General features: G+C 38.9%; 2 protein-coding genes across 3 annotated transcripts; both read left to right on the top strand.

Moving 5' to 3' along the window:
* The first annotated feature begins 1978 nt into the window (after positions 1 to 1978).
* LOC115015711 (leucine-rich repeat and immunoglobulin-like domain-containing nogo receptor-interacting protein 1) lies at positions 1979 to 7606 on the top strand. The gene is given in 3 exon segments (XM_029443236.1): positions 1979 to 2298; positions 5032 to 6189; positions 6191 to 7606. Coding segments are annotated over 2 exon segments (1830 nt in total). The 5' UTR covers positions 1979 to 2298; positions 5032 to 5043; the 3' UTR covers positions 6875 to 7606.
* Positions 7607 to 10799: 3193 nt separating this feature from the next.
* On the top strand, positions 10800 to 17290 carry vps72a (vacuolar protein sorting 72 homolog a). Of its 2 annotated transcripts, none has more exons than XM_029442483.1 (6): positions 10800 to 11217; positions 13703 to 13855; positions 14076 to 14196; positions 14344 to 14544; positions 16243 to 16387; positions 16534 to 17290. In XM_029442483.1, the coding sequence occupies exons 1-6, from the start codon at positions 11101 to 11103 to the stop codon at positions 16922 to 16924; spliced, it is 1128 nt and encodes a 375-aa protein (XP_029298343.1). In that variant the 5' UTR covers positions 10800 to 11100; the 3' UTR covers positions 16925 to 17290. The 2 variants fall into 2 exon arrangements, with proteins under 2 accessions (XP_029298343.1, XP_029298345.1); XM_029442485.1 differs by having other exon boundaries at positions 14368 to 14544.
* Positions 17291 to 23949: the final 6659 nt, after the last annotated feature.

Below are 23949 nucleotides of genomic sequence, written 5' to 3' on the forward strand. Positions count from 1 at the left end.
AACAAATTAACGAGGGGAGCAGTGTGGGTGTAGAGAGAAACTAAATTGCAAATGTAGAAATGCACAAATAAATTTACACCCGTTATATTTATGAGGCCCACAGTCAACTATTCAGGTCTTTAAGGGACGTGGGATGAGATGAGAGATTATTCAGATGCAGGGGAAAAGAAACCAAAGTCAGCTAATTCTAAATTCATGCCACTGCCCACCTCTTATTATTGAGACTTGACATAGATTGATTATAATGCTAATTGTAAATTGAGTTAGCTGAAGTGTTCTCTTATGTAACCGTAAGAGAATGGGATCACGACAAATGAGACGGCTCAAAAACAAAGATTTCTATATTTACATGGATGGTAGTCTCATCGTTCATTCTTAGTGAATAAGTGAAAAATATTTCAATTGTTGATGACTTTAGTTGTAGTGAAATCTATGAAACCCCATCATGCAAGTGTGTTTTAAAATGACCTCGATACTTCAGACCTGCAGAAACCCATTCCTCTGCCTGGTCCCCAATTTCATCTTGTGTACTTGCAAATAACAAAATGAGTCTCTCTAACCTACTAACACTACCGTAACTTTAAAAGTTTAAAATCCCATTTGAATGTGTCTTGTTGTGTTTCCTATGTATTGTGTTAATCCTTTTTTTTTGTCTTATAGGACATTTTTTATTTTTTTTATTTAGAGTCACAGTGAACAAGCAGAGCTGAGAGTCTGATGTGAGTCTGATGGTGAGTTGCAATGTTGGCATTCATTAATTAAGATTATATAAAGATAAACTATGGCCTGTTTATTACTCACAACCTAGAGAGATTGGATCACATTACCATTAAGAAGTCAGGGTTATACACCATTCACTATTCCTCCCCTCCCTCTCTTCTTCTCCCTCTCTATCTGTATGCATTTATGTAAATGTATGTTACTAACTCATCATCTGGGGCATCATCCCCGGAGTGTCTGTCTCTCATGTGGCAGGTTGCCACTGATAAAGTTTACGTCAGGATCATGAATCGTGGCTGCGCCTGCTGACCTGGTCCTGCTGGACACCGGGAAGCCTTTTTGACATTTTCCTGGATTCATCCAAACTTTCTCTTTTCCAACACAACATAATTTCTGTCAAATGTTGTATTTGTACTATGTTGTTTATCCTGTACACACGACATCTATTGCACGTCTGTCCGTCCTGGGAGAGGGATCCCTCCTCAGTTGCTCTCCCTGAGGTTTCTTCCATTTCTCCCCCTTTAATTATGGGGTTTCTTTTAGGAAGTTTTTCCTTGTGCGATGCGAGGGTCTAAGGACAGAGGGTGTTGTAACCTGTACAGTCTGTAAAGCACACTGAGACAAATGTATAATTTGTGATATTGGGCTATACAAATACATTTGATTTGATTTGATTTGATATTGCATGCTTAAAGAATACTAGTAATTTTGTCTCCCTTTGAGATGTATTTTTTAAAATGTTTGCCAATAAGATAAAATACAATAATTCCACCTGCCTCCTTTGATTCAGAAAGAAAATTATTTTCAGTAATTAAATATCAAGTGTCAAAATTTTGTTAGGGCTCAGTTTTGTACTAAAAGAGTGGTTATTATGGAGTTTTTGCAGCATAATACTACTTTTTAAAGATGTAAATACTAACAAGATCTAAACATCTGGTTGGACAGATGGTTTTAACCTTACACTGCCATCCTGGACTTTTCAAATCAAACCTTTCAAATGGCTCTGACATTGAAAAGATATTCTGAGCGCTGAGAAGATACTCCTTTATTTCTAAGTGTCAGTGCTTACATTCATTCCCATCTGGTGTTTGCGCCTAAATCTCTGCATTTGGCTGACCTATGGGCCTGCCTCCTGTCATCCAGTGCAGTGTGTTGGATGTCGCCCAGGAGCTAGTGTATATAATCCCCCAGCATGCACCGAACACCCGCGCATCAAGACCCATGGTTGTTGTTGCCATGAGGACAGCGAAGCAACAGGGGAACCGAGCTGCAGCGACACGCTTCCTCCGGAGCTGAATATTTCAGAATGGGAGGATGAAGCTTTCTTGTTATGATATGTCTGCTCTTTCTCTCACGTTTTAGGTTTCATTTGAATGCATTTCTGAGCAACTGAAGGTCGGACCAAAAAGATTTACTCTGCTCTTTGAATAATCTTTTTTTGTGTATATCCAGAGGCAATTTCAGAAAAAGAAACCCACTTGCAAATACGGTCTTGTGCTTTCTTTTCTTTCTTTTTTTTAACACAAAATTGTTCAAATGGAGATATCACAATGACAAGCCCTTCAGACTGAAGAGACGGTGAGTCACAATACTTGATTTTGTCACTATAAGATCATTATGAGCCTTTTATATACCATACACTGTGTTTGAGCATTTGAAGCTGCCAGGCCGCAGTAAATAACTGTGATTTCACCTTTGTACACTGTTTTCACTCTCTAGCATGTACGCTCTCGGAGGAGTTCAGGAGGAGTCAGCCTCCATCACTCACTTGCTCCTGGGGAGCTGCTGACTATACAGTATTCCCCAGCTCTATAACCATAACTGTGTCGAGATAAAATTACCGCCTTAAAAACATCATCACAAACACAGAAAGAGATCATTTTCTCCCCGATTCACTCTGTTGAATATTACAGGTTTTAAAATCCAATGATTTCAATGCAAAATGATTTAGGGACTCTTTGAAATACAAGCATTAAATATGTCAAAATTGTAAAAAAAATAAATACAATTTAAAATAAATACATAAATCAGTCTGCAAATAAAAATAAAAATGATACACTAAATTCACTTTAGTGAACACGGTTACATTTATATTTTACATTAAGAAACAGAGCTATTACTTAAAAAAATTGGTACTGTAGTTTTTCTCTCTGTCCCTCTTCTTCTTCACATGTTCAATAGTGTTGCATTGTTCAACATGTGAGGAGAGGTGGAATCACACTTTTTTTTTTTTCCAGCACTATCTTGGCAATTTAACACGTCTCAGCAAGTCACACTTTTTTGTATGAGCTGATTCCTTAGTCATTAACAGGCTTACAATTTGTTTGCCTCCTAATAGTCTTTTTTCCATGTTAAAAGAAATGATGTCTGTTCATATAAAACGACAATATAAATTGTTGCATGAATTATATCTGGAGTTACAATTTAATTACTGATAGATTTGAATGTAACTGGCCAATCTTTCCCCAGTTACAGTTGATCTTCAAGCAGTGTTATACAACCATTGGCCCTGGACATACTGTACAGAAATATATTTTTGCTACTGCCGCCCCCTTGTGGTGGATTTAAGCAGCGCCTCCCTCCCTGTTCATCTTTGTCACATGATTCTGGATCTGAGCATCAAGAAAATACCTCATAGTTTTCATATTAAACCATGTTCTGCTTTTTGCTGCTGATCTTGGTCATCTTTTTATTACCCCCATCCAAAGTAAGAAGTTCTATAAAGTTTAAACAAATCCACATTAGCTATGAGTAATAATACTTATAGATTGATTCACATGCCCAAAAAAAAGGGGGGGAAAGAAAGGGCTTTTCAGCCTTCAATTTATTTTAACAGTAATCACAATATCTAAATAAACTAAATATCAAATATTTAATGTAATAAATGGCAAAGTGTATGTATTCTTCTGACATTATAATGTGCCCAAAGAGGTGATGTTTACAATAATTGAGGACAGATAATTGAGCGGTTAGTTCTTCCATGTGATGCCTCACACAGTGCAGGTTTACACTTGAACGGTGAGTAGACAAGGCGTAGGCTTTTCATGTTTTTTTTAATTGTGGTGCGAATAACATCCTTTATATGTATGTTATCACTGCAGACAATATCGACCTCAGAATGGAAGTTTATTCTTGACATTTGGGAACAGAATGTGCAACGTAATAATCTAAACTCAAAGGCCCTCTTACTAGCTTTGAATAGAGGTAGCTTTGCAACAAAACATTATTTTATATAACACTTTTAAAGTAGAGGTTACAAAATTCTCTTCAGGAAGAAGAATAGGTAAGAGAGAGAAGAAACAGAATTAAGTGCAGCAACAACCCATAAAATGGAAGAGAGAAAGCCAGAGAAGACAAATGAGCTTTTAGCTGCTATTTAAAGATGGAGGCTGGTCCCAGATGGATGATAGCTTTCACCTCTGTCATCTTGGATTATTGCAGTACTTTAAACAACATAGATACAAACCATTATATATTGTATATAAAATGATTGACACTAATAGTGTGAAAAATATGATTCAGGATCACCATCTGACATCATTTGACCACACCTTCCTTTGCTTTCTGTCTTTTCTTCTTCATCAGCTTTTGTCTATATGAAGACAGGACCCTCCATCAGCAGCTTCCTGGTTATGAAAATCTACTTCCTGTTATCCAAGAGATTAGAAAAAAATAAAACTATTATGTCCAGTTTAAAAGAACAGAATAATGTAATAGGCCACATCGTAAAGGAATACTTCACCCACACAATGACCATTTGTATATCAATTCCTTGCCCTGTGTTTCCTTAACTTTTTGAAGAAGACTTAGTTTTTCTCACATGCCTCCGCGGTTTAACAGCAAAACTATCAAAACATCAGTTTACACACAACTCGTGCAGTATTATTCAAGTCTCATGCTCACTACTTCTCAAACACAGGCATTTTGGATAAAACACTTACTTTTTAGTACTCTTCCTCTTAAACAGTGTTACACTTGCGCAGGAGCGCTACTCGTCCAATATAGATAAAGATAATATAGTTAAATGTGGACCCCATTTAGTATAATTCATCAATAATTTATCAATTTTTAAATTCTTTGTTCACCGTGCAGGCATGCAAGAAAAACGATGTTTTCTTCAAGAATTCAAGGTAACATAGGGTGAGTAATTGATATACAAATGGTCATTTTAAGGTTAAAGTATTCCTTTAACACTATCAGCCTTCGTGTATTTATGTGTCACAGAAAGTTGTATTTCCCCCATTTTTACTGATGTGACGTCAGTAAATATCTCTCTCTTCTCAGCTGTCTCTCTCTCTGTCACACATGCAGGAAGGCCACCAGATGTTTGAGGGGATTGCCGTCCACCTATGGCTGTGCTGGGGATCTCTATACCTGTTGGCAGCGGGGGTGGCATTCTCATCTGAAACACGCCGGCCGTGTCCGCAGTCTTGCCACTGCAACGCCGTGCTGCTGGAGGTGAACTGTTCCGATGGCCAACTCACCACAGTGCCCGAAGTTCTGCCACAAAACTCTAAACTACTAAACCTAACACATAATAAGTTCAAGACTCTGGTGCACGAGCAGTTCCAGACTTTGACACAACTTTTAGACTTAGATTTGAGTGACAACATCATAGTAATAATTGAAGTGGAAGCCTTTCTCGGCTTACAAAGTCTGATAACTCTGCGTCTCGCTCGCAACCACCTGAAGATTATTCATGTCGGAGTATTTGATGGTTTGCCAAAACTAAAGTTACTTGACTTAAGCAGCAATGAGATCCTTGTTTTTCTAGATTTTACTTTCCGTGACTTAACTGCTCTGCAGTGTATTAAAGCAGCAGATAATGACTTAGTTTTAATTTCTCATAAAGCTTTCACTGGCTTAAGCAATCTGCAAGAGCTGTGCCTTGATTGCTGCAACCTCACTGCTGTGCCGACGGAGGCCCTCACACAGCTCGCCGGGCTGAGAAGTCTTCATTTTCACCGACTGGGCCTCACCACGCTGCCAAACTACTCTTTCCGTCAACTAGAGCGTCTCAAGGAACTTGTCATTTCTCATTGCCGCTGGCTGGAGACTCTGTCAGGAAACAGTCTCTTTGGCCTTAATCTTACATCCCTAACCATTAGGCACTGTAACCTCAGTGCTGTCCCCTACATCCCTTTGCATCATCTTGTATATCTTTTATACCTTGACCTTTCTTTTAACCCAATCACCTACATTCATGGCAACCTGTTTGGAGACTTGCTCCGTCTCCAGGAGCTCCATCTGGTGGGGGGATCATTGCTACGTATCGAAATAGAAGCATTCAGGGGTCTGGCACATTTCAAACTGCTGAATGTATCTAGAAACCTTCTCGCCACACTCGAGTTAGGAGCTTTCCATTCAGTGGACACCCTAAGAACTCTGGGACTTGATAATAACCCACTAGCGTGCGACTGCCGCCTGCTGTGGGTGGTACGAAAGAGACTATATCTGGACTTTGGTGGATAATCCACCGACTTGCACTACCTCAGTCCAGTTGCAGGGATGGTATTTTCTTGACTTTACTGAAGGTAAACTCCCAGGCCTGCTCACATGTCGGCAGCCTCGTATTCTGAACCGCAAACCTCAAGAAGTGAGAGTAGATCAAGGACACACGGTGGTGTTTTACTGCCATGCAGAAGGTGACCCTGTGCCATCTGTCACCTGGTTAAGCCCACAGCTAAAACCTCTATCACCCATTGGTAGAATACGGGCTCTCTCTAATGGCTCGCTGGAGGTACGCTATGCTCAACCTCATGACAGTGGTGCATATCTCTGTGTGGCATCTAACGCGGCAGGAAATGACAGCCTGCCCGTCAGCCTTCATGTACGAGCCTTTCCATCATCTTCTAAAAAAACCTTTCGTCTTAAAGGTTGGTTTGCCTTTCCGTCCGCCTCTCCAAGTGTGAATGGAAATCAGAGTATCCCATTTGATGTCAAGACGTTACTGGTAGCTGCAACCATTGGGTTACTTTCATTTTTCAGCTCAGTGAGCGTATGTTTCATCTTCATGTTCTTCTGGAGTAAGAGTAAAGGGCAACTAAAGCACACAGCCACAATAGCATACGTGCCGCGAAGCGCCACGTCAAGTAGTAAGGGAGGGACAGGAAACTTTATGGAGACAAGCAGGTGCACCATGAAACTAATATGAGTCAATAAAAAACCTATTTCATGGTATGACTTGGTACATTCAAATGTAAAACTTACTAGACAGATTTGATTTCAGAGTTTGTGAAAGTGTCTAACAGACGCTGACTGTTGATTTATTCATATAAATGTAAACATGTTAGCGAGGGCCTATGTTGTGCAAAAGTGAAACAGATCAGACGTAAGCCCTTCTAAACATTAAAATCTTTAGAATCTAACCACATCATTGATTAGCTTTATTTTTCAAGTCTGTCTCTTTATATGAGACAGAAGTTCCACTATAACAAACCCTGAATGTAAAGCAACCAAAGTAAGCAATATTTAATTAGCATAATGCATGTACCGTAGAGATGTAAAGTATTCAGTTGATTGCATGTTGCTTATATTGCTTTTGTTGATGTTAGTATATGGAAACAATTTAAGAACTTGTTTTTGTTTATTTGGTTTCTAAAGAACAAATTAAATAGTGCTCTGTTTAATTGAAACAATTATGATGGACCTCAGATGGTAGCTGTGAAATAATTCAAATATGTTAGGAATGTTAACCTTATATTAAGGTTAATGTACACAATACCTGCATCTATATAGCATTTCTACTTAATTTGATTATATATCTTTTGCTGGTATTTTAATATTGTCATATATTGTCACTTGTTACATATTGTCACTGTACTCATTATTTAATGGATGTGTAGAATGTATGTTTTTCTTTCAATTCCCCAATAAAGCACTTTATAAACTCCAGTGGAACCAGCTTCCAGTTTGTGTTTGGGAGGCAGACACCCTCTCCACATTTAAGAGCAGGATAAAGACTTTCCTTTTTGATAAAGCTTATAGTTAGGGCTGGCTCAGGTTTGCCTTTTTTCAGCCCCTAGTTATGCTGCTATAGGCTTAGACTACTGGGGGACACCTCCCTGCTCTCCTCCTTCTCTTCTTATCTCCTCCTCTCCCTCTCTATCTGTATGCATTTATGTAAATGTAGGTTACTAACTCAACATCTTTTTCAGAGTTTCTGTGTCTCTCATGTCTCTCATGTGGCAGGTTGCCACTGTTAAAGTTCACATATGGATCATGAATCGTGGCTGCGCCTGCTGCCCTGGTCCTGCCTGGACACCGGGAAGCCTTTTTGACATTATCCTGGATTCATCCATACTTTCTCTTTTTGATCACAACATCATTTCTGTCAAATGTTGTATTTGTACTATGTTGTTTATCCTGTACACACGACATATATTGCACGTCTGTCCATCCTGGGAGAGGGATCCCTCCTCAGTTGCTCTCCCTGAGGTTTCTTCCATTTTTCCCTCTTTAATTGTGGGGTTTCTGTTAGGAAGTTTTTCCTTGTGCGGTGCGAGAGAATTCTTCCTCCCAATCATTGTGAAAATAGTTAGTTTTCTTTCGCTTTTCTGCCAAGTTTAGCGTAAAAAACGCACCTTCGCGCCCCATCGTAGCGGCTCCCGCTAGCTTGTCTCAGCGAAAAGGGAAATGGAGATTTAGCTTGCGCCTGGAAAAAATTCTATATTCAATATTGTCATTTTAAAATAAAGAATAATTCAAGTGTTATTGATTAAAAAAACTGCAAAACAATTAAATACATTTTTTAGACGGAGCTCCATGGTGACTAGTGCTATAGATAGTGTGCAAACACGTGACAAAACTGTGTGACGTATGCGTGCAACGCCATGTTGGATGATATACAAATCAACAATGGCGTCTAAAGTGAACAACAATAGCAATACAACTCCGACTTCTTCAAAGTATTGTGACTCTCTGGAGTCCTCTGCAAAGGCAAGATTCAGACTGAAAAAGTTCAAATTTGCGGCCGTGACCCGTACACGCTAAAGCCGTCTGATTATATTGTGATTTAGATTCATTACCGCCGATTGAATATTCGGATATTGTGAACTACCTTGTGCTACAAACGTTGTGGGCAACCAACGCACAAATGAAGGCATACAAGAGCTTAGATGCTTATAATTTCTTTGTTTCTGGCTGGGTTGGTAGTCTTCCTACCAAACCACTGAAAGATGACAGGGTGCTCGTCCATGCCCGTATAAATCACTCTCGAAGAGCTCGAGATACACCGCTCAAGCCGTGGTTTGTGAGTGAGAAGAGCGGCGATGTTATCCTCGAACACTGTGATTGTATGGCGGGACTAAGCGAAGCATGTTCTCACATTGGTGCTTTGCTTTTCGCAAGTGAAGTAGTCTCAAGAATAAGCCAAACAAAAACATGCACAGAAGAAAAGAGCAAATGGCTGCCATCACATGTAAAGAAAGTGCCTTATTTACCAGTCAGCGATATGGAGAAGTAAGGTTTTACAGTGTTCGGATATATCATAAGCACAAATGTTTAACGTAAACATTGAAAACATAGCTTTAGCACGAGCTCTTACCAGATATAAAGTGAACGCCACACACACGGGTGAATTGTGCTTTTTCTTCTGTTAAATCCTCACAAGTTATGTTGCTAAACCACAGCTTACGGCGTTCGGTAGACAGCAATTCATCCCTCTTTTGTGGATCGTTGTTTTTGATGATTTTAGGAAATCTAAAGAACCGTTTCTCTGGCTCACGAGTAGCGTTATGACCACAATTATACACTGCGCACACGGTTGGCATTTTCTTTCAATCTTAGACGTTTAAATACAAAGAAAATTAGGAAGCGTTGCAGCAACTCCCACGCGAACGGGCGCCGTCTTGGTTGTGTATATCATCCAACATGGCTGATAAAAATGTAGGCACATAAATTAAAATAATGATAACACATTTAACAATTAAATGACACAAAACAATCAACATAGTAAGGGAAAAACATAAGGGCTCTCCATTCATTCCAAATCACACCAACATAACATGAAAATGGTCAGTAAGATTTCAGGAGGTTCTTCGACATTTATAATAGGCTGATCTTTGGAGGGGCTAATGCCTTTATTGGTCTGCCAGGACCATCCGCTTATGAAGGAGTTTAAGGTTTTGTCCTCAGGATGTCATTTCAGGGCACCCTTCAGGAGAACTAAGAGATTCAGTCTCCTTCATCCCCACTGCTCTTTCATCCCCAGTGCTATTAATATGCTTAATAGCATACAGAACTCTAGCTGCACTCCTTGCACTTCCCTTGCACATTTGCACTTTAGTACATGTGTATTTATATCCATTTCCATTTCCCTCCTCTTGCTCTATGGTTTACTGTGTTGATGTGTCGCTGATGTTGTCTTTTTGTATTCTGTTTTATGTGAACCCTGGCTGCAAAGTTTGAACCTTAAACCGAATAAATGATTTAAAGGGCAACTGTGGCTGTGGTTCGTCGAGGCTACTAATCGAAAGGTCGGAGATTCAATCCTTGGCCGCAGCAGTCTTCATGTTGGCGTGTCCTTGGGCAAGATACTGAATCCCAAATTGCTCTGTGTGAAGTACCTAATAAACTGGCACCTTGTATGGTAGACTCTGCAACCAGTGTATAAATGTGTGTGCAAATGTTATAAAGCGTTTTGAGTCGTCGCAAGTCTAGAAGAATGCTATATAAATGCAGTTCATTTACCATTTAAATCAATAATAAATATTAACCACAAGCACATCTAGAGGTATTTCAGTTAATGTTTTATCTAGTTATTCATTTTCGTTGAAACAAGCTGATTACCAAAATGTTAATTACAACTTGCACAAGGAAGTTCATCAAAATGATGTTGTTGCCATGGCAATACATTAGCTCTCCGCTGGTTCCATGACAACAGTATCAAACATTGGCTGTGTGTGGCTGCCATTCTAAATGTACCAGCTGAATAATTGGGTGAATAAAATAACTCGATATGAAGAAAGTTAAATTTTATACAAACTTGTGTACAAATTGTATGCTTTATCAAGTTAAATTGTATACATTTTAGCTATATTGAGAAGCAATTTTATTGCGTACCGTATCCCGGAAGTACATAATCTGCTCCGGATGTATTGGTTAGCGACAAGAAGGAAGCGGCTAGTCTTAACGGCTAGCATTAGCTGTGTACTTAGCTTGTATTACTACAGTTCGTTAAAAAGGGACACTTTCTTTTAGCATACCAGTGAGAATTAAAAGCGTATTCGTAACTTAAATATATATGGATACGAACAGATAGTGGAGTAAGCCCAGCGAGAGGTAAAAGAGGTCCCCCCATACAGCCGATAACGATTAAGTTAGCACAACAGTAGCTAGCTAGATACACAAACGTTTGTTAGCATTGTTGAAATTACAGCCATGACTCTGGCAGTTGACCGGGAACCCAGAAAGTCTGCGGGAAACCGTCTTTCAAAATTGCTGGATGCTGAAGAAGAGGATGACTTCTATAAAACCACGTATGGAGGCTTCAACGATGTGAGTAACCAAACCTACAGTTACAGAGTGAAGTAGCTAACGACAATACGTTAGCATGTGGCTCCCATCTAGCTTAAGTTGGTCTCTTGAATAGCTGGTCAAAATACTCAGGCTGATTTGAATTAAACTGTTTATTCACATTATAGCATAAAAGGGACACATTGTTAGATTTAATCATATTAGGCTGTTACTGACTATATTTGAGTAACGTTACTCCCCCCTCCTGTTCAATATCTCTGGTTTTATCAGACCATCTTTGCTTCATGACAATATTAGATTTACAGGATTTTTCTATCAATGTGATGAAATAGTTACCTTGATATGTTAGCTATTTGATTTACCAGATAACAAGTTATATTATATATATTATTAACAGATTCTCAATTGAGTTTCCAGAAAATGTACAATATCTTTATACATATGCATAAATATAACCATATAAGATTTACATATACTTTGATAGTCTTGTATTTTTATATGGTTTCCTTAATTTTCTATTAAAGTAATGTGTAACCTGTACAATATACTACAGGATTCCTTCATATTTTATGATTTTTCATATTCTTATGGGACGCTTTTGATTAATTGTTTTAGGAGCACAACCAGTCTTGGTGAAAGGCAGCCAAAAAGCCCAAATTATTCATTTTTATCCAGTACCCAGCAACTAAAAAGATTTATTCTGTTGATTGACAGGTCAATTTATGGACTAACTTCACCAGTCACAAGAAGAAACATAAAATTGACTTCATAGGCCAATATGTTGAAGGCATTATGTAGAAGTAAAAAGGCACAGTAGGTAGAGTTAATTTGATTTGAGGTGTCTTACGTTTAGTCTTTTCTCATTAATATAAAGAAGTTTGAAAAAATTAAAACAATCACCTCAGTATAACACAATACAATTTAACAGTCAGTAGCACACACTACAGTGCTGCTGATTGAACCATAAGGTTGTATTATTCTAGCTTTGTGTTCCTAATAGACAGGCAACTGAGTGTTGCCTTTTAACAAATTGCTCCTTTGATTTGAAGAGTGGCACTGTGTTGCTCACGTCTGTGAGTAGGGCTTGTCAAGTGTGCTCGAAGCCATAGTAAGGGGAGAAAAATGCATACAAGCTCAAAGATGCAAGAGATATGTTAACCACCGACAGAGAAAAAGGACACACCAAAGGATGAATCTACAAAATGTACCTTCAATTAAGGCCTGCACCAACTCTGCTCATCAAAGCCAATGTGATTCATCCAAACTGTGACCACGACTCCAATATTTCCTGGCCCAGTCTGTCTTAACAGCTGACAAATTTGTGAAGGCTGAATGAGAGTGCCAGCCTTTCCTGCGTCACACTCTACAAGAGAGAGGAAAGGCTATAAAGTGTTCAGGCTGTATTGTGTGCCAGAACATTACATGCTTTTATTTGATATTGCAGCAACTTAATTTAAGGCTTACGTTTAAGATTCTGAAATGTATCCTCAATTTGCAAACCTGTCTAGTTAATTTTCTTCAAACAGCTGCTGGTTCAAGGGTCAGCTTGTGTAGGGGGATTTGGCAGCGGCTGCTTTGGCAGTTCTGACGTTCGTCTCGGTTGAGGTTGACAAGAGTAGCTAGGTAAAAAAGAAAAGAAAATCCTAATCTCATCTCTGTTGGCATTTAGTGTGACCATGCCTGTGCACGTACTTATATTTGATGGATAGTGTGACTTAACATTTTCAACTTGTGACAGATGTTGGCCTTTGTCGCCGCATTTAATTTGTGTTTGCATGTGTTGTCATGTTTTTCATGTCATAATTAAATAACTTTACAGGTTTAGTCTTATCCAGGTACTCGGGCTACTCGGTATTAAAGAACAGATGATTTTTCTTCCCTGGAGCTCTGTTGTCACAGGCTTTGAAAATCTCAGACAAAATGCAGCTTTTAAAACTAATGCTTATTAACATTTACCTTAAAATCACCCACTTTTGTGTTTGTTAATGTGATGAAGTTCAATCCGATTTTATGTTCTTGTACATAAGGTGTTGGTAGTTTTTTTTTGGTCTACCCCTTTTAAACACACTCCATGATGAGCATGATTGCTGTAGCACCTTGAGATCTGCTTGGTGTCAACACAAACACATAGAGAGAGCTGCCTCACTGAAGGTGTTTTTGTTGTAGATCTGTGAGTGTGAGTGTCCTGATTATCTAAATTAAAAATGAAGTTCCTTGTTCTACTGCAGAATCTCATAACTTCATAGCTAAGCCCCTTGCTTAGTGCACATCACAAAACCTAACTCGACTAAATTATGCTAAACTAGCCTATTTAGCTTACAAATGGTGGCACATCTTCTGTATTAACTTTATCAAAACAAATCTAACTTATAGAGAACCTCAGAGGACATCTGGTTTACCAGACTGACTCCAGGGTGTATACTGAAGCTGTTTGCATAAACCAGGTAATCAATTTCATCGTGTTTCATACATTTAGTCTAAATGATGCCCTTATGTTTCCTTTCAGGAATCAGGAGATGACGAGTATCATGGAGAACATTCAGACACAGAGGATGAGGTGGACAGCGACTTTGACATCGATGAGGGTGATGAGCCAGACAGCGACAAGGAGGACGATGCACCTCGGAGGAAAAGTCGGGTTGTTACTAAAGCGTATAAGGTAGCCACAATCATTTCAGGAGCTGTCAGACTTGAAATAGGTTTCTACATTAGAATTACATTATTTCATCATTCTGCATTCATATCTGAGTGACCTTTTCAAAAGTACCTGTTCTTGTGACGTACGAGCATTTTTGCCCACGGATACACAACATGAACACGGAATACATGAATGAAATAGATTTGCAGTTAATTGGCTTTTTGTCTTTCTTTAATCCAAGGAACCAATAAAGGTGGCAAAACCCAAACCGAAAAAACCCTCCGAGGAACAGAAGAAGACTGAGAAAGTTAAAGTCGAGCTCAAAAGAAGGATTCCACAAGAATTCCAAGATTTTGCAGAAAGTAAGATTGCAACAAACCTCTGCCTACACACTGAATGATCCAAAAACACTTCACAAAACTGTTCTAACACATAAACCATCACTTTGTAAGCACAAGATGATTGTACTGCAGTTTTTCAGTATTTGAACATTCTGAATAATTTTTTAGCTGTTTCCCTTAATCATTCTTTAGCTCGGAAGTCTGTGCGACAGTCCACCAGTGAACATACCCGAAAGACCAATCTGCGCTTGCAAGAGCGTCAGGATGCCCCTCGGCGGCGGAGAGGTGCTCATCGGGACCGGCCCCTTACGCAGGAAGAACTGCTGGCTGAGGCCAAAATCACAGAAGAGATCAACATTCAATCTTTAGGTGAGCACATGTTGGTCAAGTTACTCAAATGAAAGAGTTTTGGTTCTTGTTCTAAAGCTTCAGTATATACAGTAGTATGTAACACAGGGGTCGGGAACCTATGGCTCTTTCGATAACGCAATATGGCTCGCAGACAATTTTGAGCTGACATTTAACATGATTAACAGGTAATAAATAATGATATTGTGTCATTTTAAAGTAAAACATTTATCAGTGGATTTGTTTTTAGTTCTCCCCTCTCCTTTCCTCCGCTCTGTCTCTGGCTGTAGGTTAAGGTGTGTTCACACGTGTGTGCGTAGGTGAAACCGAGCAGAGGAGAAACTGCACAAAGCAAGCAGTAGACCGGGGGGGTCAAACTCAATCACAGAGAGGGCCAACATTAAAAACTGGGGCTACGTCGAGGGCCAAACACGGTCCACATTTATTGAACAGGATACACATATTGGATAAAGTGCAAAAAGATATGGAACATATTTAAGTCAACTGCAGACGGATTGCTGAGCAGTTCAATTTTAATATCTGAGCTGCAAAGTCGGCAAATGCTCTCAGTTGATCAGCAGAATGCTGTCGGGAACACAGCGGTGGAGATGTTTGTCAGTGTTTGGAAACACGTAGTGACCAAAGTTTCCTTCTGCATCAGAGTCTCCCACAGGCAGCTCGGCATCACACATGTCCGTGATCACACGGCCCTGAAGCTGCAGGTTTAACAGTGAGATGCTTCGTTATGTCGCACAAACAGTCCAGCTCACATCGTCCCAGAGATCTGTGGTGTGTTTCCCTTTGCTTTCCGAAAACTTTCATTCCATTCACATATTTAGATACTTCCTCGAATGGTTGTGCCATGCATTGATTAAATTACCAAAACCGGCGGGCCAGTTATGACAGACATATGATATTTTCTCGCGGGCCTGATATAATTGCCTTGAGTTTGACACCCGTGCAGTAAACACTGAAACTTGCACATAAATGAGATAAATAACGTAAGCATTTAGTTTATTTAATAAAAGAGCTACATGTTCAATGAAACACTGATACTGCTATTAGTACTCGGAGAAGTGTTATTCTTAAAAAATGCACGCATAAAGTTGCATTCAAATCTATTAAATATATGGCTCTGAAGGAAATACATAAACAAATATTTGGCTTTTATGGCTCTCTCAGCCAAAAAGGTTCCCGACCCCTGATGTAACAGGACTAACACGGACATATGTTTGACTCTTATTAGTGCGATTTGTGTTTTTACGCTGCGCCACTAAAATAAACAATATAACTATTTCATAGTTATTATGACAAATACAGCATAAGTTACACATATCATTGCCTAGACAGACGAAATATTAAGTAAACTGTATAACAATTAAATGAACCCTAAGGATCCTAAAAATAACAGTAAGTTTAGTAATATTTCCTCTTAACAAATGGTGTGTCTGTTGATGTCTAAAAAGAAATGTTGTGGTGGAACAGATGCCACTAGCTGTATTCAGAATACATGTCAATCAATATCCCATCTGTTTGGCAAAGAGATACAGAAAATCATAGTAAATATAATATGACGATTAACTTTACTAGTAATTGTTGTTACAAAATTAGTAATGAATTAGAAAAATGAACCAATCTACTGTCTCAAGATGTCTCAAGTTGTTTAGCTCAATGACATGAAATATAGATGACCTTATTAATTTCACTTTCTGTGTGTAGAGAACTATGAACGTCTGGAGGCGGACAAGAAGAAACATGTCCACAAGAAGCGGCGTTTTGAAGGACCCACCATCCGTTACCATTCTGTCCTGATGCCACTCGTCTCTCATTCAGTCTTAAAAGAAGAAAACGTAGATGTTGAAGGGTACTTAACAACTGATTCAGAAAAATTGCTTCCGCACCATTATTCAAATTTGTGTCTGCTTGAAGTAATCTGATTTAACTGACCTTAAGTCTTTAAGTAGGAAAATCTTACATGCATCATGTTTGTCATTTTCCCATCTTCCAAAGGTTGGATCAGGACGTCCCTCAGACTGCACCACAAAATCCCACCACACCGTCCCAGCAGCCTGCCGGAGGCCTATGCTCTCGTACTTATATAACTTTCAGCGAGGACGAAGCTTTCGATGCGGCCTTTTCACACAGCGGCCAGTCGAGTCCTCAGCTGCCCGTCCAGGAGGTTTGTCCTGTCACCCACAAGGCCGCACTGTACCGAGACCCGGTCACTGATATACCATATGCTAACACACGGGCCTTCCGCATCATCCGAGAAGCGTACCGTAAATATGTTGCTGCTCATGGATTTCCAAACACTTCGGGTGGGGGCACGGGACTTGACTCCTCGGCAATGAAGGGTTCCCGCCAGAAAATGGTTCTCAAGCAGAGTGCTATGGCAACATAGATTTGTTTCAAAAACTATTAAACGTATTAGTTCAGGCAGAGTGACTTGGTGGAGTGACATCAGGAACCGGGGGGTGAATACCTTTTGTTCTTCACACGACTGTCTACATCTAGTTTTATCTCCATCCATACAAACTGTCATTGGCACCAGAGTTTGGGGATTCAGCAGTCAATGTGATTATTACCTCACAGTTGTTGAAGCAATTGAAGGCAAAATATGTTCAGTGCTGTTGTTGACTTGACACAGCAGGAAATGACAAGACGTGAAATATCTTGGTAAAAAAACACATTCCCTTAAACTGCAAATAAAAGAAGCTACCTATGTCTCTGTGCATAAATTCATTTTGTAAATGTTCACCCTGATTGATTGAAATGTAGGTTGAGTGGATTTGGAAGTAAAGTAGGTCTCCGTCTGCACATTAGCAGCTTTTGAATTCTTTCTTAAATGAAATGCTTTTTTTTTTTTTTTACTGTCAATATATTTTGTTTCTACAAATGTACATATTTCTCAACAGAAATAAATATTTGAAACTTGTAGTAATTAATATTTACTATTTCTATGAACTTTATTATATCACACTTCATAAACATCAAACCCTGAAACAACATCTACTCTGAAAAGACTCTTAGCAACTTAGCATCTGTCTTTCCTGTTTTCTGTTCATTTAATGTTGTTTTTATTCTGTAGTCATGATTTACAGCTTGTATCCCCTCATCCATCATCATATTAAAATGTATTCCATCTGTGATGCCCTTCACAACTTCAAATCCACCCTGAATCTACCCATACAGTGAGATATTTGTGTCATTAAAACTAGATTAACCTTGGTTTATCCAGAAGAAAAATGACTAAATGTAGTAGTATTATTCTTTTTTTAAACCTTAATTTCACATTTAGTCGAACGCCATTACCAAAATCACATTAGATAGTTTTGGGGAAATCTGGGCTCAGGAGTTCAATTTACTGCATGTATCTGGCAAGTCATTCGGGAAGTTTTAATTAACCAAATCATTCAAAACTCTTATTGTTCATTGCTAAATTTGAACAGAACAACAAACATTACATTTTGAAAGACCCTGTATGCTTTGTTATTGACACAAAACCTGTTTCTTCCAATTTAATGTTCTTATTCCTCCTTTTTTCATGTTTAACCTAATACTTACTGATAATAGTCTAATGTAAATTTCCCCTCACTCTGTAGACAATGGACAAGACGTGATGAATGCCAGCCACATGAATCACATTGCAGTATCTGAATAAGCCAGTCAGCCGATTAATTTTGAATATGTTTGAACCGTGAAGCTATTATAAAAGGTGTTATTTATTTTTCCTGGTAAGGAACAGAAAATTGTTAGAGCTCTTGTCTCGAGTGTCGGCGAGAACAATACTGCTCTGTTGGTCCCTCTAGGACCTCAAATGTTGTTTTCTATATTTATTCTCTCAGGGTACAATCACAGAGCAACAGAGTCACGCTGAACAACACTGAGTGCTTGACTTGCGTGGCACCTTTGACCCCTCACATTGAACAAGAATCTCTCCCCTGCACGGCGTTGTACAGCTTTTGGCCATCTTGACCAGTTCGTGTTACATAAAAGTCCACTGGGGAACAAATGTAATGTAAACGTTTAGTCACCCAGGTTTCAAGGGTAAAAATCACGCTCATGAAATACGATGAGTAGCGTTCACATTATTCTATTATTAGTTTGTGTTTGAGCCGCAGTACGGCAGTTTTGACATTCACACTTCAGCCGGGAACATGATCGATGAGGATGCCGGCGTCAGTGGTGAAGCAGACCTTGAATTCCTTTTGGACTTTCATGTACAGATTCAAGCTGAGTCGGCCTTCATTTCAGTTTAGCCCTCAGCAGATGGTTCAGGGAGACATTTTCACTTTTGAAGGAAAGCTCCCAAAATTCAAATTTGATGTTACTGCCAAAAGGATCATGTTGCACTCAAGCGGATTTTCTCCTGCTGTTCCTGTAATGTCCTGATGATGTTGAGCAGAGCATCTCGCTTACCAGTCAACCATGTCTTTGTTCTGTGTCGTAGCCTGGCTGCTTACGCTACAAAGCTCGGGCTTCATTTCGTCTTCTTTACCTGTTAACTGGTCTTTTGATTGGGAACAAAAAAAAGGAAAATACATTTTGAATGATCTCGTGTAGAACCCCCTGACCTCTCCTAGTGCACTCGTTTCAAATATCCTGTAAACTTGGGTGTTTTCGTTGCTTGATGAAGTATCTGATAGAGAAAGGAACTTAAAGTAAAACCATAACATTTACAATAAATAGATTTAGAGGCGAAACGATTAATTGATTGATCGATTTGTATATTGAAAAAACTGGAACTTTACATTTTTGCTTGAAATATAATTTTTCAAGCAAGATAAAATAAAAACAGATTTGGTTTCAGCTGATTTACTTTATCTTTCAGAAGTTTTAATGAGAAAAACAAATTGCGTTCTAGAGAATTTTCATTGCCATGTTTCCACTATTTTCTGTTTTTTATAGACTAAACAATTGGTGCAAAAAATATGGAGATTCTTTCGATAATTGATTGTATGAATCATTTTAATGCCAAAACACCAACTGTTCCCTGCTTCAAACTTGTCAATTGTGAAGATGAGCTGCTTTTCTGTATTTGATTTTATTGTAAACTGAATATCTTTTGGTTTTTGGGACTGCTCGTCGTACAAAACGTGATTTTCTTTATTTTTGACATTTTGCACACTAATAGATTCATCAAGAAAATAATTTGCTAATGAAAATCGTAAGTTGCAGTCTACGTAAGAGTTGTATCTTCCGTGACACAATCCTCTCTCAAATTAATTACGCTTGGTTTTGAATGGTATGAAGTACAGCACACTGTCAATGAGGGCCTTTTAAAATCCACTTTGCACGAGTGTAGTAGGTGAAACAAAAGTGCTATTAGTTATGACACGTATCTACTAAAAGGAATACGTTGATAATCCTTTATACATCAGGCTTTCACATAGATATGATCATTGATCTTATGTCATAAGTGTCACAGTGAGTGCTGTACCTCCAGTGGTGAGGCCAATGTTCCTGTGACACACCAGGCTGCTCAATTGACATCAGGGACAAAGATTAAATCTACCGTCACCTTTCAGGCAGTCAGATGGTCTCCGTCATGATACAAACAATGGTGGTGAAGTGAAGAGCAGAGGCGGATCGGCCATCTGGAAGCTTTCCTGGTGGGCCGTCCGACACCCGACCTGACTTGCTCTGAGAGCTGAGAGTGACAGACTGGTTGTATTTTTGTATTAATCACGTCTGCCAAACAAATTACCATCGAAAAACAAGAAGACCAGACAAAGAAACCCCCCCCCCCCCCCTCAGACTGATGTGACCAAACACCACAAATTGATTCTTTTTTTTTTTTTTTTGCTAGCAGAATAAGAAAGTATTAGTTATGCTAACAGCAGCATGTTGTGCTGCTTTGGCAGCTAAACGAGCAGTTTTAAGACAACAAAATGAATCCAGAATAGGATGAAAGGCCCGTGGAAGGATATAGCTAAAAAAAGGAGTGGTGGGTGTAGCAAAGACACATCATCGGAAATAATCTACCAGCCTTTTTACGGATAAGATATATCATTTAGCACTCATTGTATGCACACGTTGTTGTCACAGTCTTCCACTGTAAATGAAAATGTATTCAGCGCAGTGGCATCTACACTTTTCAGATCTCAAAGAACATGTTGCACAAAGCCATGTCTAAAGGATTTGAATTGTAATGGTGTCAATTTGTACCAGCAGGCATTTATTTATTTTATCATGCCTTTTTAATTCTATCAACCTCAATACTTTGAAAGCAACTGCTGCCCACACACTGTGCCACTTGCTCTGGCGAAGAATGAAAAAAAACAACAACACATTAATTCAAAAATAACAAGTTATCCCTTAAAGCGACGATGATGAATTCAGTGTCAGGCTTAAGCTAACGTCTCTGGTGGATAGACGGATGTAACGTATGCAATCAAAGATATTTAGCCAGTAGTGTTTTAGAAGCATTACATTGAAAGCATTCCTCATGTCATGTGAAACAGAACACTGAAAGCTTTGTCTCCCACATACTGCACAGTGCATATGGTACCAATTGAACAGTTTTCAGAAACGGAAGAGAGGGAACTGCATTATCACTCGTTCTAGTGTGGTAGTTGCCATGGAGACGAGTGTAGGTGGTGTACTGTGCTGTACTCCTTCCCTTGTCCTCTCCCCTCTTCTGTTGCCCACCCTCTCTGTTTTGCTATGTGCAACAGCCGCGCAACTTTCATTCCTTCATATTCACTCAAATGTTTTCTGCTCGGTTTGGATTCTGCAGGATTTGCATCGAGTCAAATTTTCATTTTGAAACACACTCGCGTTCAATTTATTACCTGTCATTAAGCCCCCCCCCCCCCAAAAAAAGCAAGAAACAGAAAGTTAAATTGGGTTGAAAGCGTCTAATCTTTGTGGATTCAAAAGGTTTACATGAGTATCATATTATGCAAGTTTTTAGACATTATCGCTACGTTCATTTAGCATCTTCTTCATATTCTATGACTGACAGCCTCTGTTGTTCTGCTTAGATCGCTCAATTCCTCCCTGCATTTTCCTTTATTCCATAAATTTGTTTCTTGCTGACCGTCCAAGTTCTTGTATATGCTTTGTCAATCGCTTCTTTTTGCAGACCAGCTATTCTTTTATCAGTTGCCATGGAGATGCATGTGTTTCTGTGTGAGTGAGGGTTGAGAAGGGATGTTTCATTTCCAGTTTTGGTGTATTTTTAAGGACTGAATGTGCTGTCCAGTGTCCCAAGCAGGAACATTTTTTTCTTTTCTTTTTCTCATGGGGCAATTTTAGGTGTTTTTTTGTCCCGGAGGCATATCGATATACACGATAACTAAATTTGTGCTCCCTTGATTGTGTTTTATGGGACAAAATCCTTGAAATTGGGGTCAATTTTGCCCTTTGCCCACTGGTCCAAAGCTAGTCTTTGACATTCAGTAACATCACTGAGGTTTGCGTCTCCCCATCAAATATTTTCCTGCTTCCTAAACTTGTCTTAGTTGATCATAGTAAAAACCTCCAATTAATATCAGGAAGATAAAAGAAAATGCAAAAGATTATTTCAGTGACTCTAGTTTACGACCATGTCTATAAACACGACTGTGAAAACAAACATGTTAATCTGTTTTCTGTTTTAATGCATGGTTTGTCTGTGTTTTTTTTTATAAGAGATCTGACTTTTAATGATTAATTTAGAGGATTATTACCATTTAGGGAAAAAGGTTATCGTTACTCACTTCTCAGTCTTCTAACCATTTTATATCCACCAGCCTCATGTTTGTGATATAGAAACAGAAAAATAACCGGGTTACACTTCCTTTTAAAAGGATTTATGTAACACTGTCTTTATATATGCCCACGAAATGATCTATGACAAATTCAGGATTCAACAATTAGCAATACACATTTATGTAACATGTTTACATAGCAGATATCAAAATAAAAATGCTTTAAAGCAGAACAATTGCTGGTGCCTCCACTTTTCTGAACCTCTATGGACAGTGTTTGTTGGACTGTCTGGCTTTTTGTTTTTCAGTGACAGCAATAAAAGTGATAACAGACTATTAATATACAAATGAGTCACACTGACTTTGACTTCTCCTGTGTATGGGCTAAAAAAAACATTACTGAGTACCATAAAGGATAGGATCTAATGCTGTTCAAGTAGGCCACATGCACATATGTGCATTGGAAGAGATATTGGTTTGTATCACTATTCCTCCTCCATAGATATGTATATAAACATATGTGAAGCGTCTTCCTCCTGTGCAAAAATGTTCTCTAAAATCCAGGCTGACGCTAATAGGTAATTTAATACTAAACACTGTAACTTTGGAAGATACCTGGAGGACTACAGTTGTCATACTTTGGTGCAAGCTTTCCAAAGTTTGAGAAACCAACCCTGGTGGTGTCATCAGACAACTGATATTTTTGAAAGACATAAAAGACAGTTTGAAAGACAGGCATTTACCAGATGGGGGAAGTTTAAATTAGGATGCTATTGAGTTGCATTATGGGAAACGTAGGATCCAGTGTTTTTGGACCGCGATGCATACAGGGACTAAAGTGGCTTTAAAACACCCCTCATTCATTTGAATGAGGTCAGCAAGGTGCTGTAGTCCACCACTATGCCGTTATTATGGCCAAAATAATTCACAATAACAATAAAAAACTGAACTGTCCTTTAATTTGTTTCTGATGCTGATTTGGATGAATTTGAGTAGCCCGTATGCTACATCTATCCATGGCCAGATTAGCATGCTAAGGGCATTATTCCTGTGCAAAAATGTTACATATTAATTTAGGAATATGCATCATGTAAGTATATGTTCCGAAATAATAAAGATCTTAAAACTAGATTTTGATGCTCTTGGATTGGGCACGAAAGCTAGGTCCCTTATCACGCCGGTTGTGCTTTATAGTAGTACATATTATATTGAAAAACACAATTAAGTTACCACAAAGCAACTTCTACACAGTGCTCCTGTTTTTTTGGGGCCCTGGGGATCTTGTTATCAGAAATATGTAGTGCCAATGACCAGCTGTCAAAGAATAAAATGTTTTTGTCTATCCATTTTCCCATTTGGTTCCCATATGCACTGTGCAGCTGCTGAGAGCACTGTCTTATTAAAACGTTGTTTACATGAAATATTACTTTTATGCTCTGAAGGTTCCTAAAGCTATAAAAACAATCTAAAAATAAGTTTGTGGAAATGTTTCGAGTGTGCAAACTTATGAACTATTATTAAAAGTGCAGCAGTCCTACTTTATGTGTGAGACATTAAGCCCACTCGACATATTCAAGAGGTAACTCAAATTAACTTTATTATACACCCTAACCTCTTTCCCCTCGTAATTATTCGGCGCAGTGGGCGGCCGGTCGTCATCGTTTCGTTTCATTTTCGTTACAAACTCCAGAGAAGGTACAAGCGCAGGGCGGACTCGATCTGCCTTTGGAGG

This window comes from Cottoperca gobio, chromosome 11 (assembly GCF_900634415.1).
Source record: "Cottoperca gobio chromosome 11, fCotGob3.1, whole genome shotgun sequence".
In the NCBI taxonomy this organism is placed as follows: Eukaryota; Metazoa; Chordata; class Actinopteri; order Perciformes; family Bovichtidae; genus Cottoperca; species Cottoperca gobio.

Coding starts and splice junctions, on each gene's coding strand:
- vps72a (XM_029442483.1), top strand. CDS start 11,101: ATGACTCTGGCAGTTGACCGGGAACCCAGAAAGTCTGCGGGAAACCGT. Junction 14,197..14,343: donor ATTCCAAGATTTTGCAGAAA/GTAAGATTGCAA, acceptor ATAATTTTTTAG/CTGTTTCCCTTAATCATTCT. Junction 14,545..16,242: donor GATCAACATTCAATCTTTAG/GTGAGCACATGT, acceptor TTCTGTGTGTAG/AGAACTATGAACGTCTGGAG.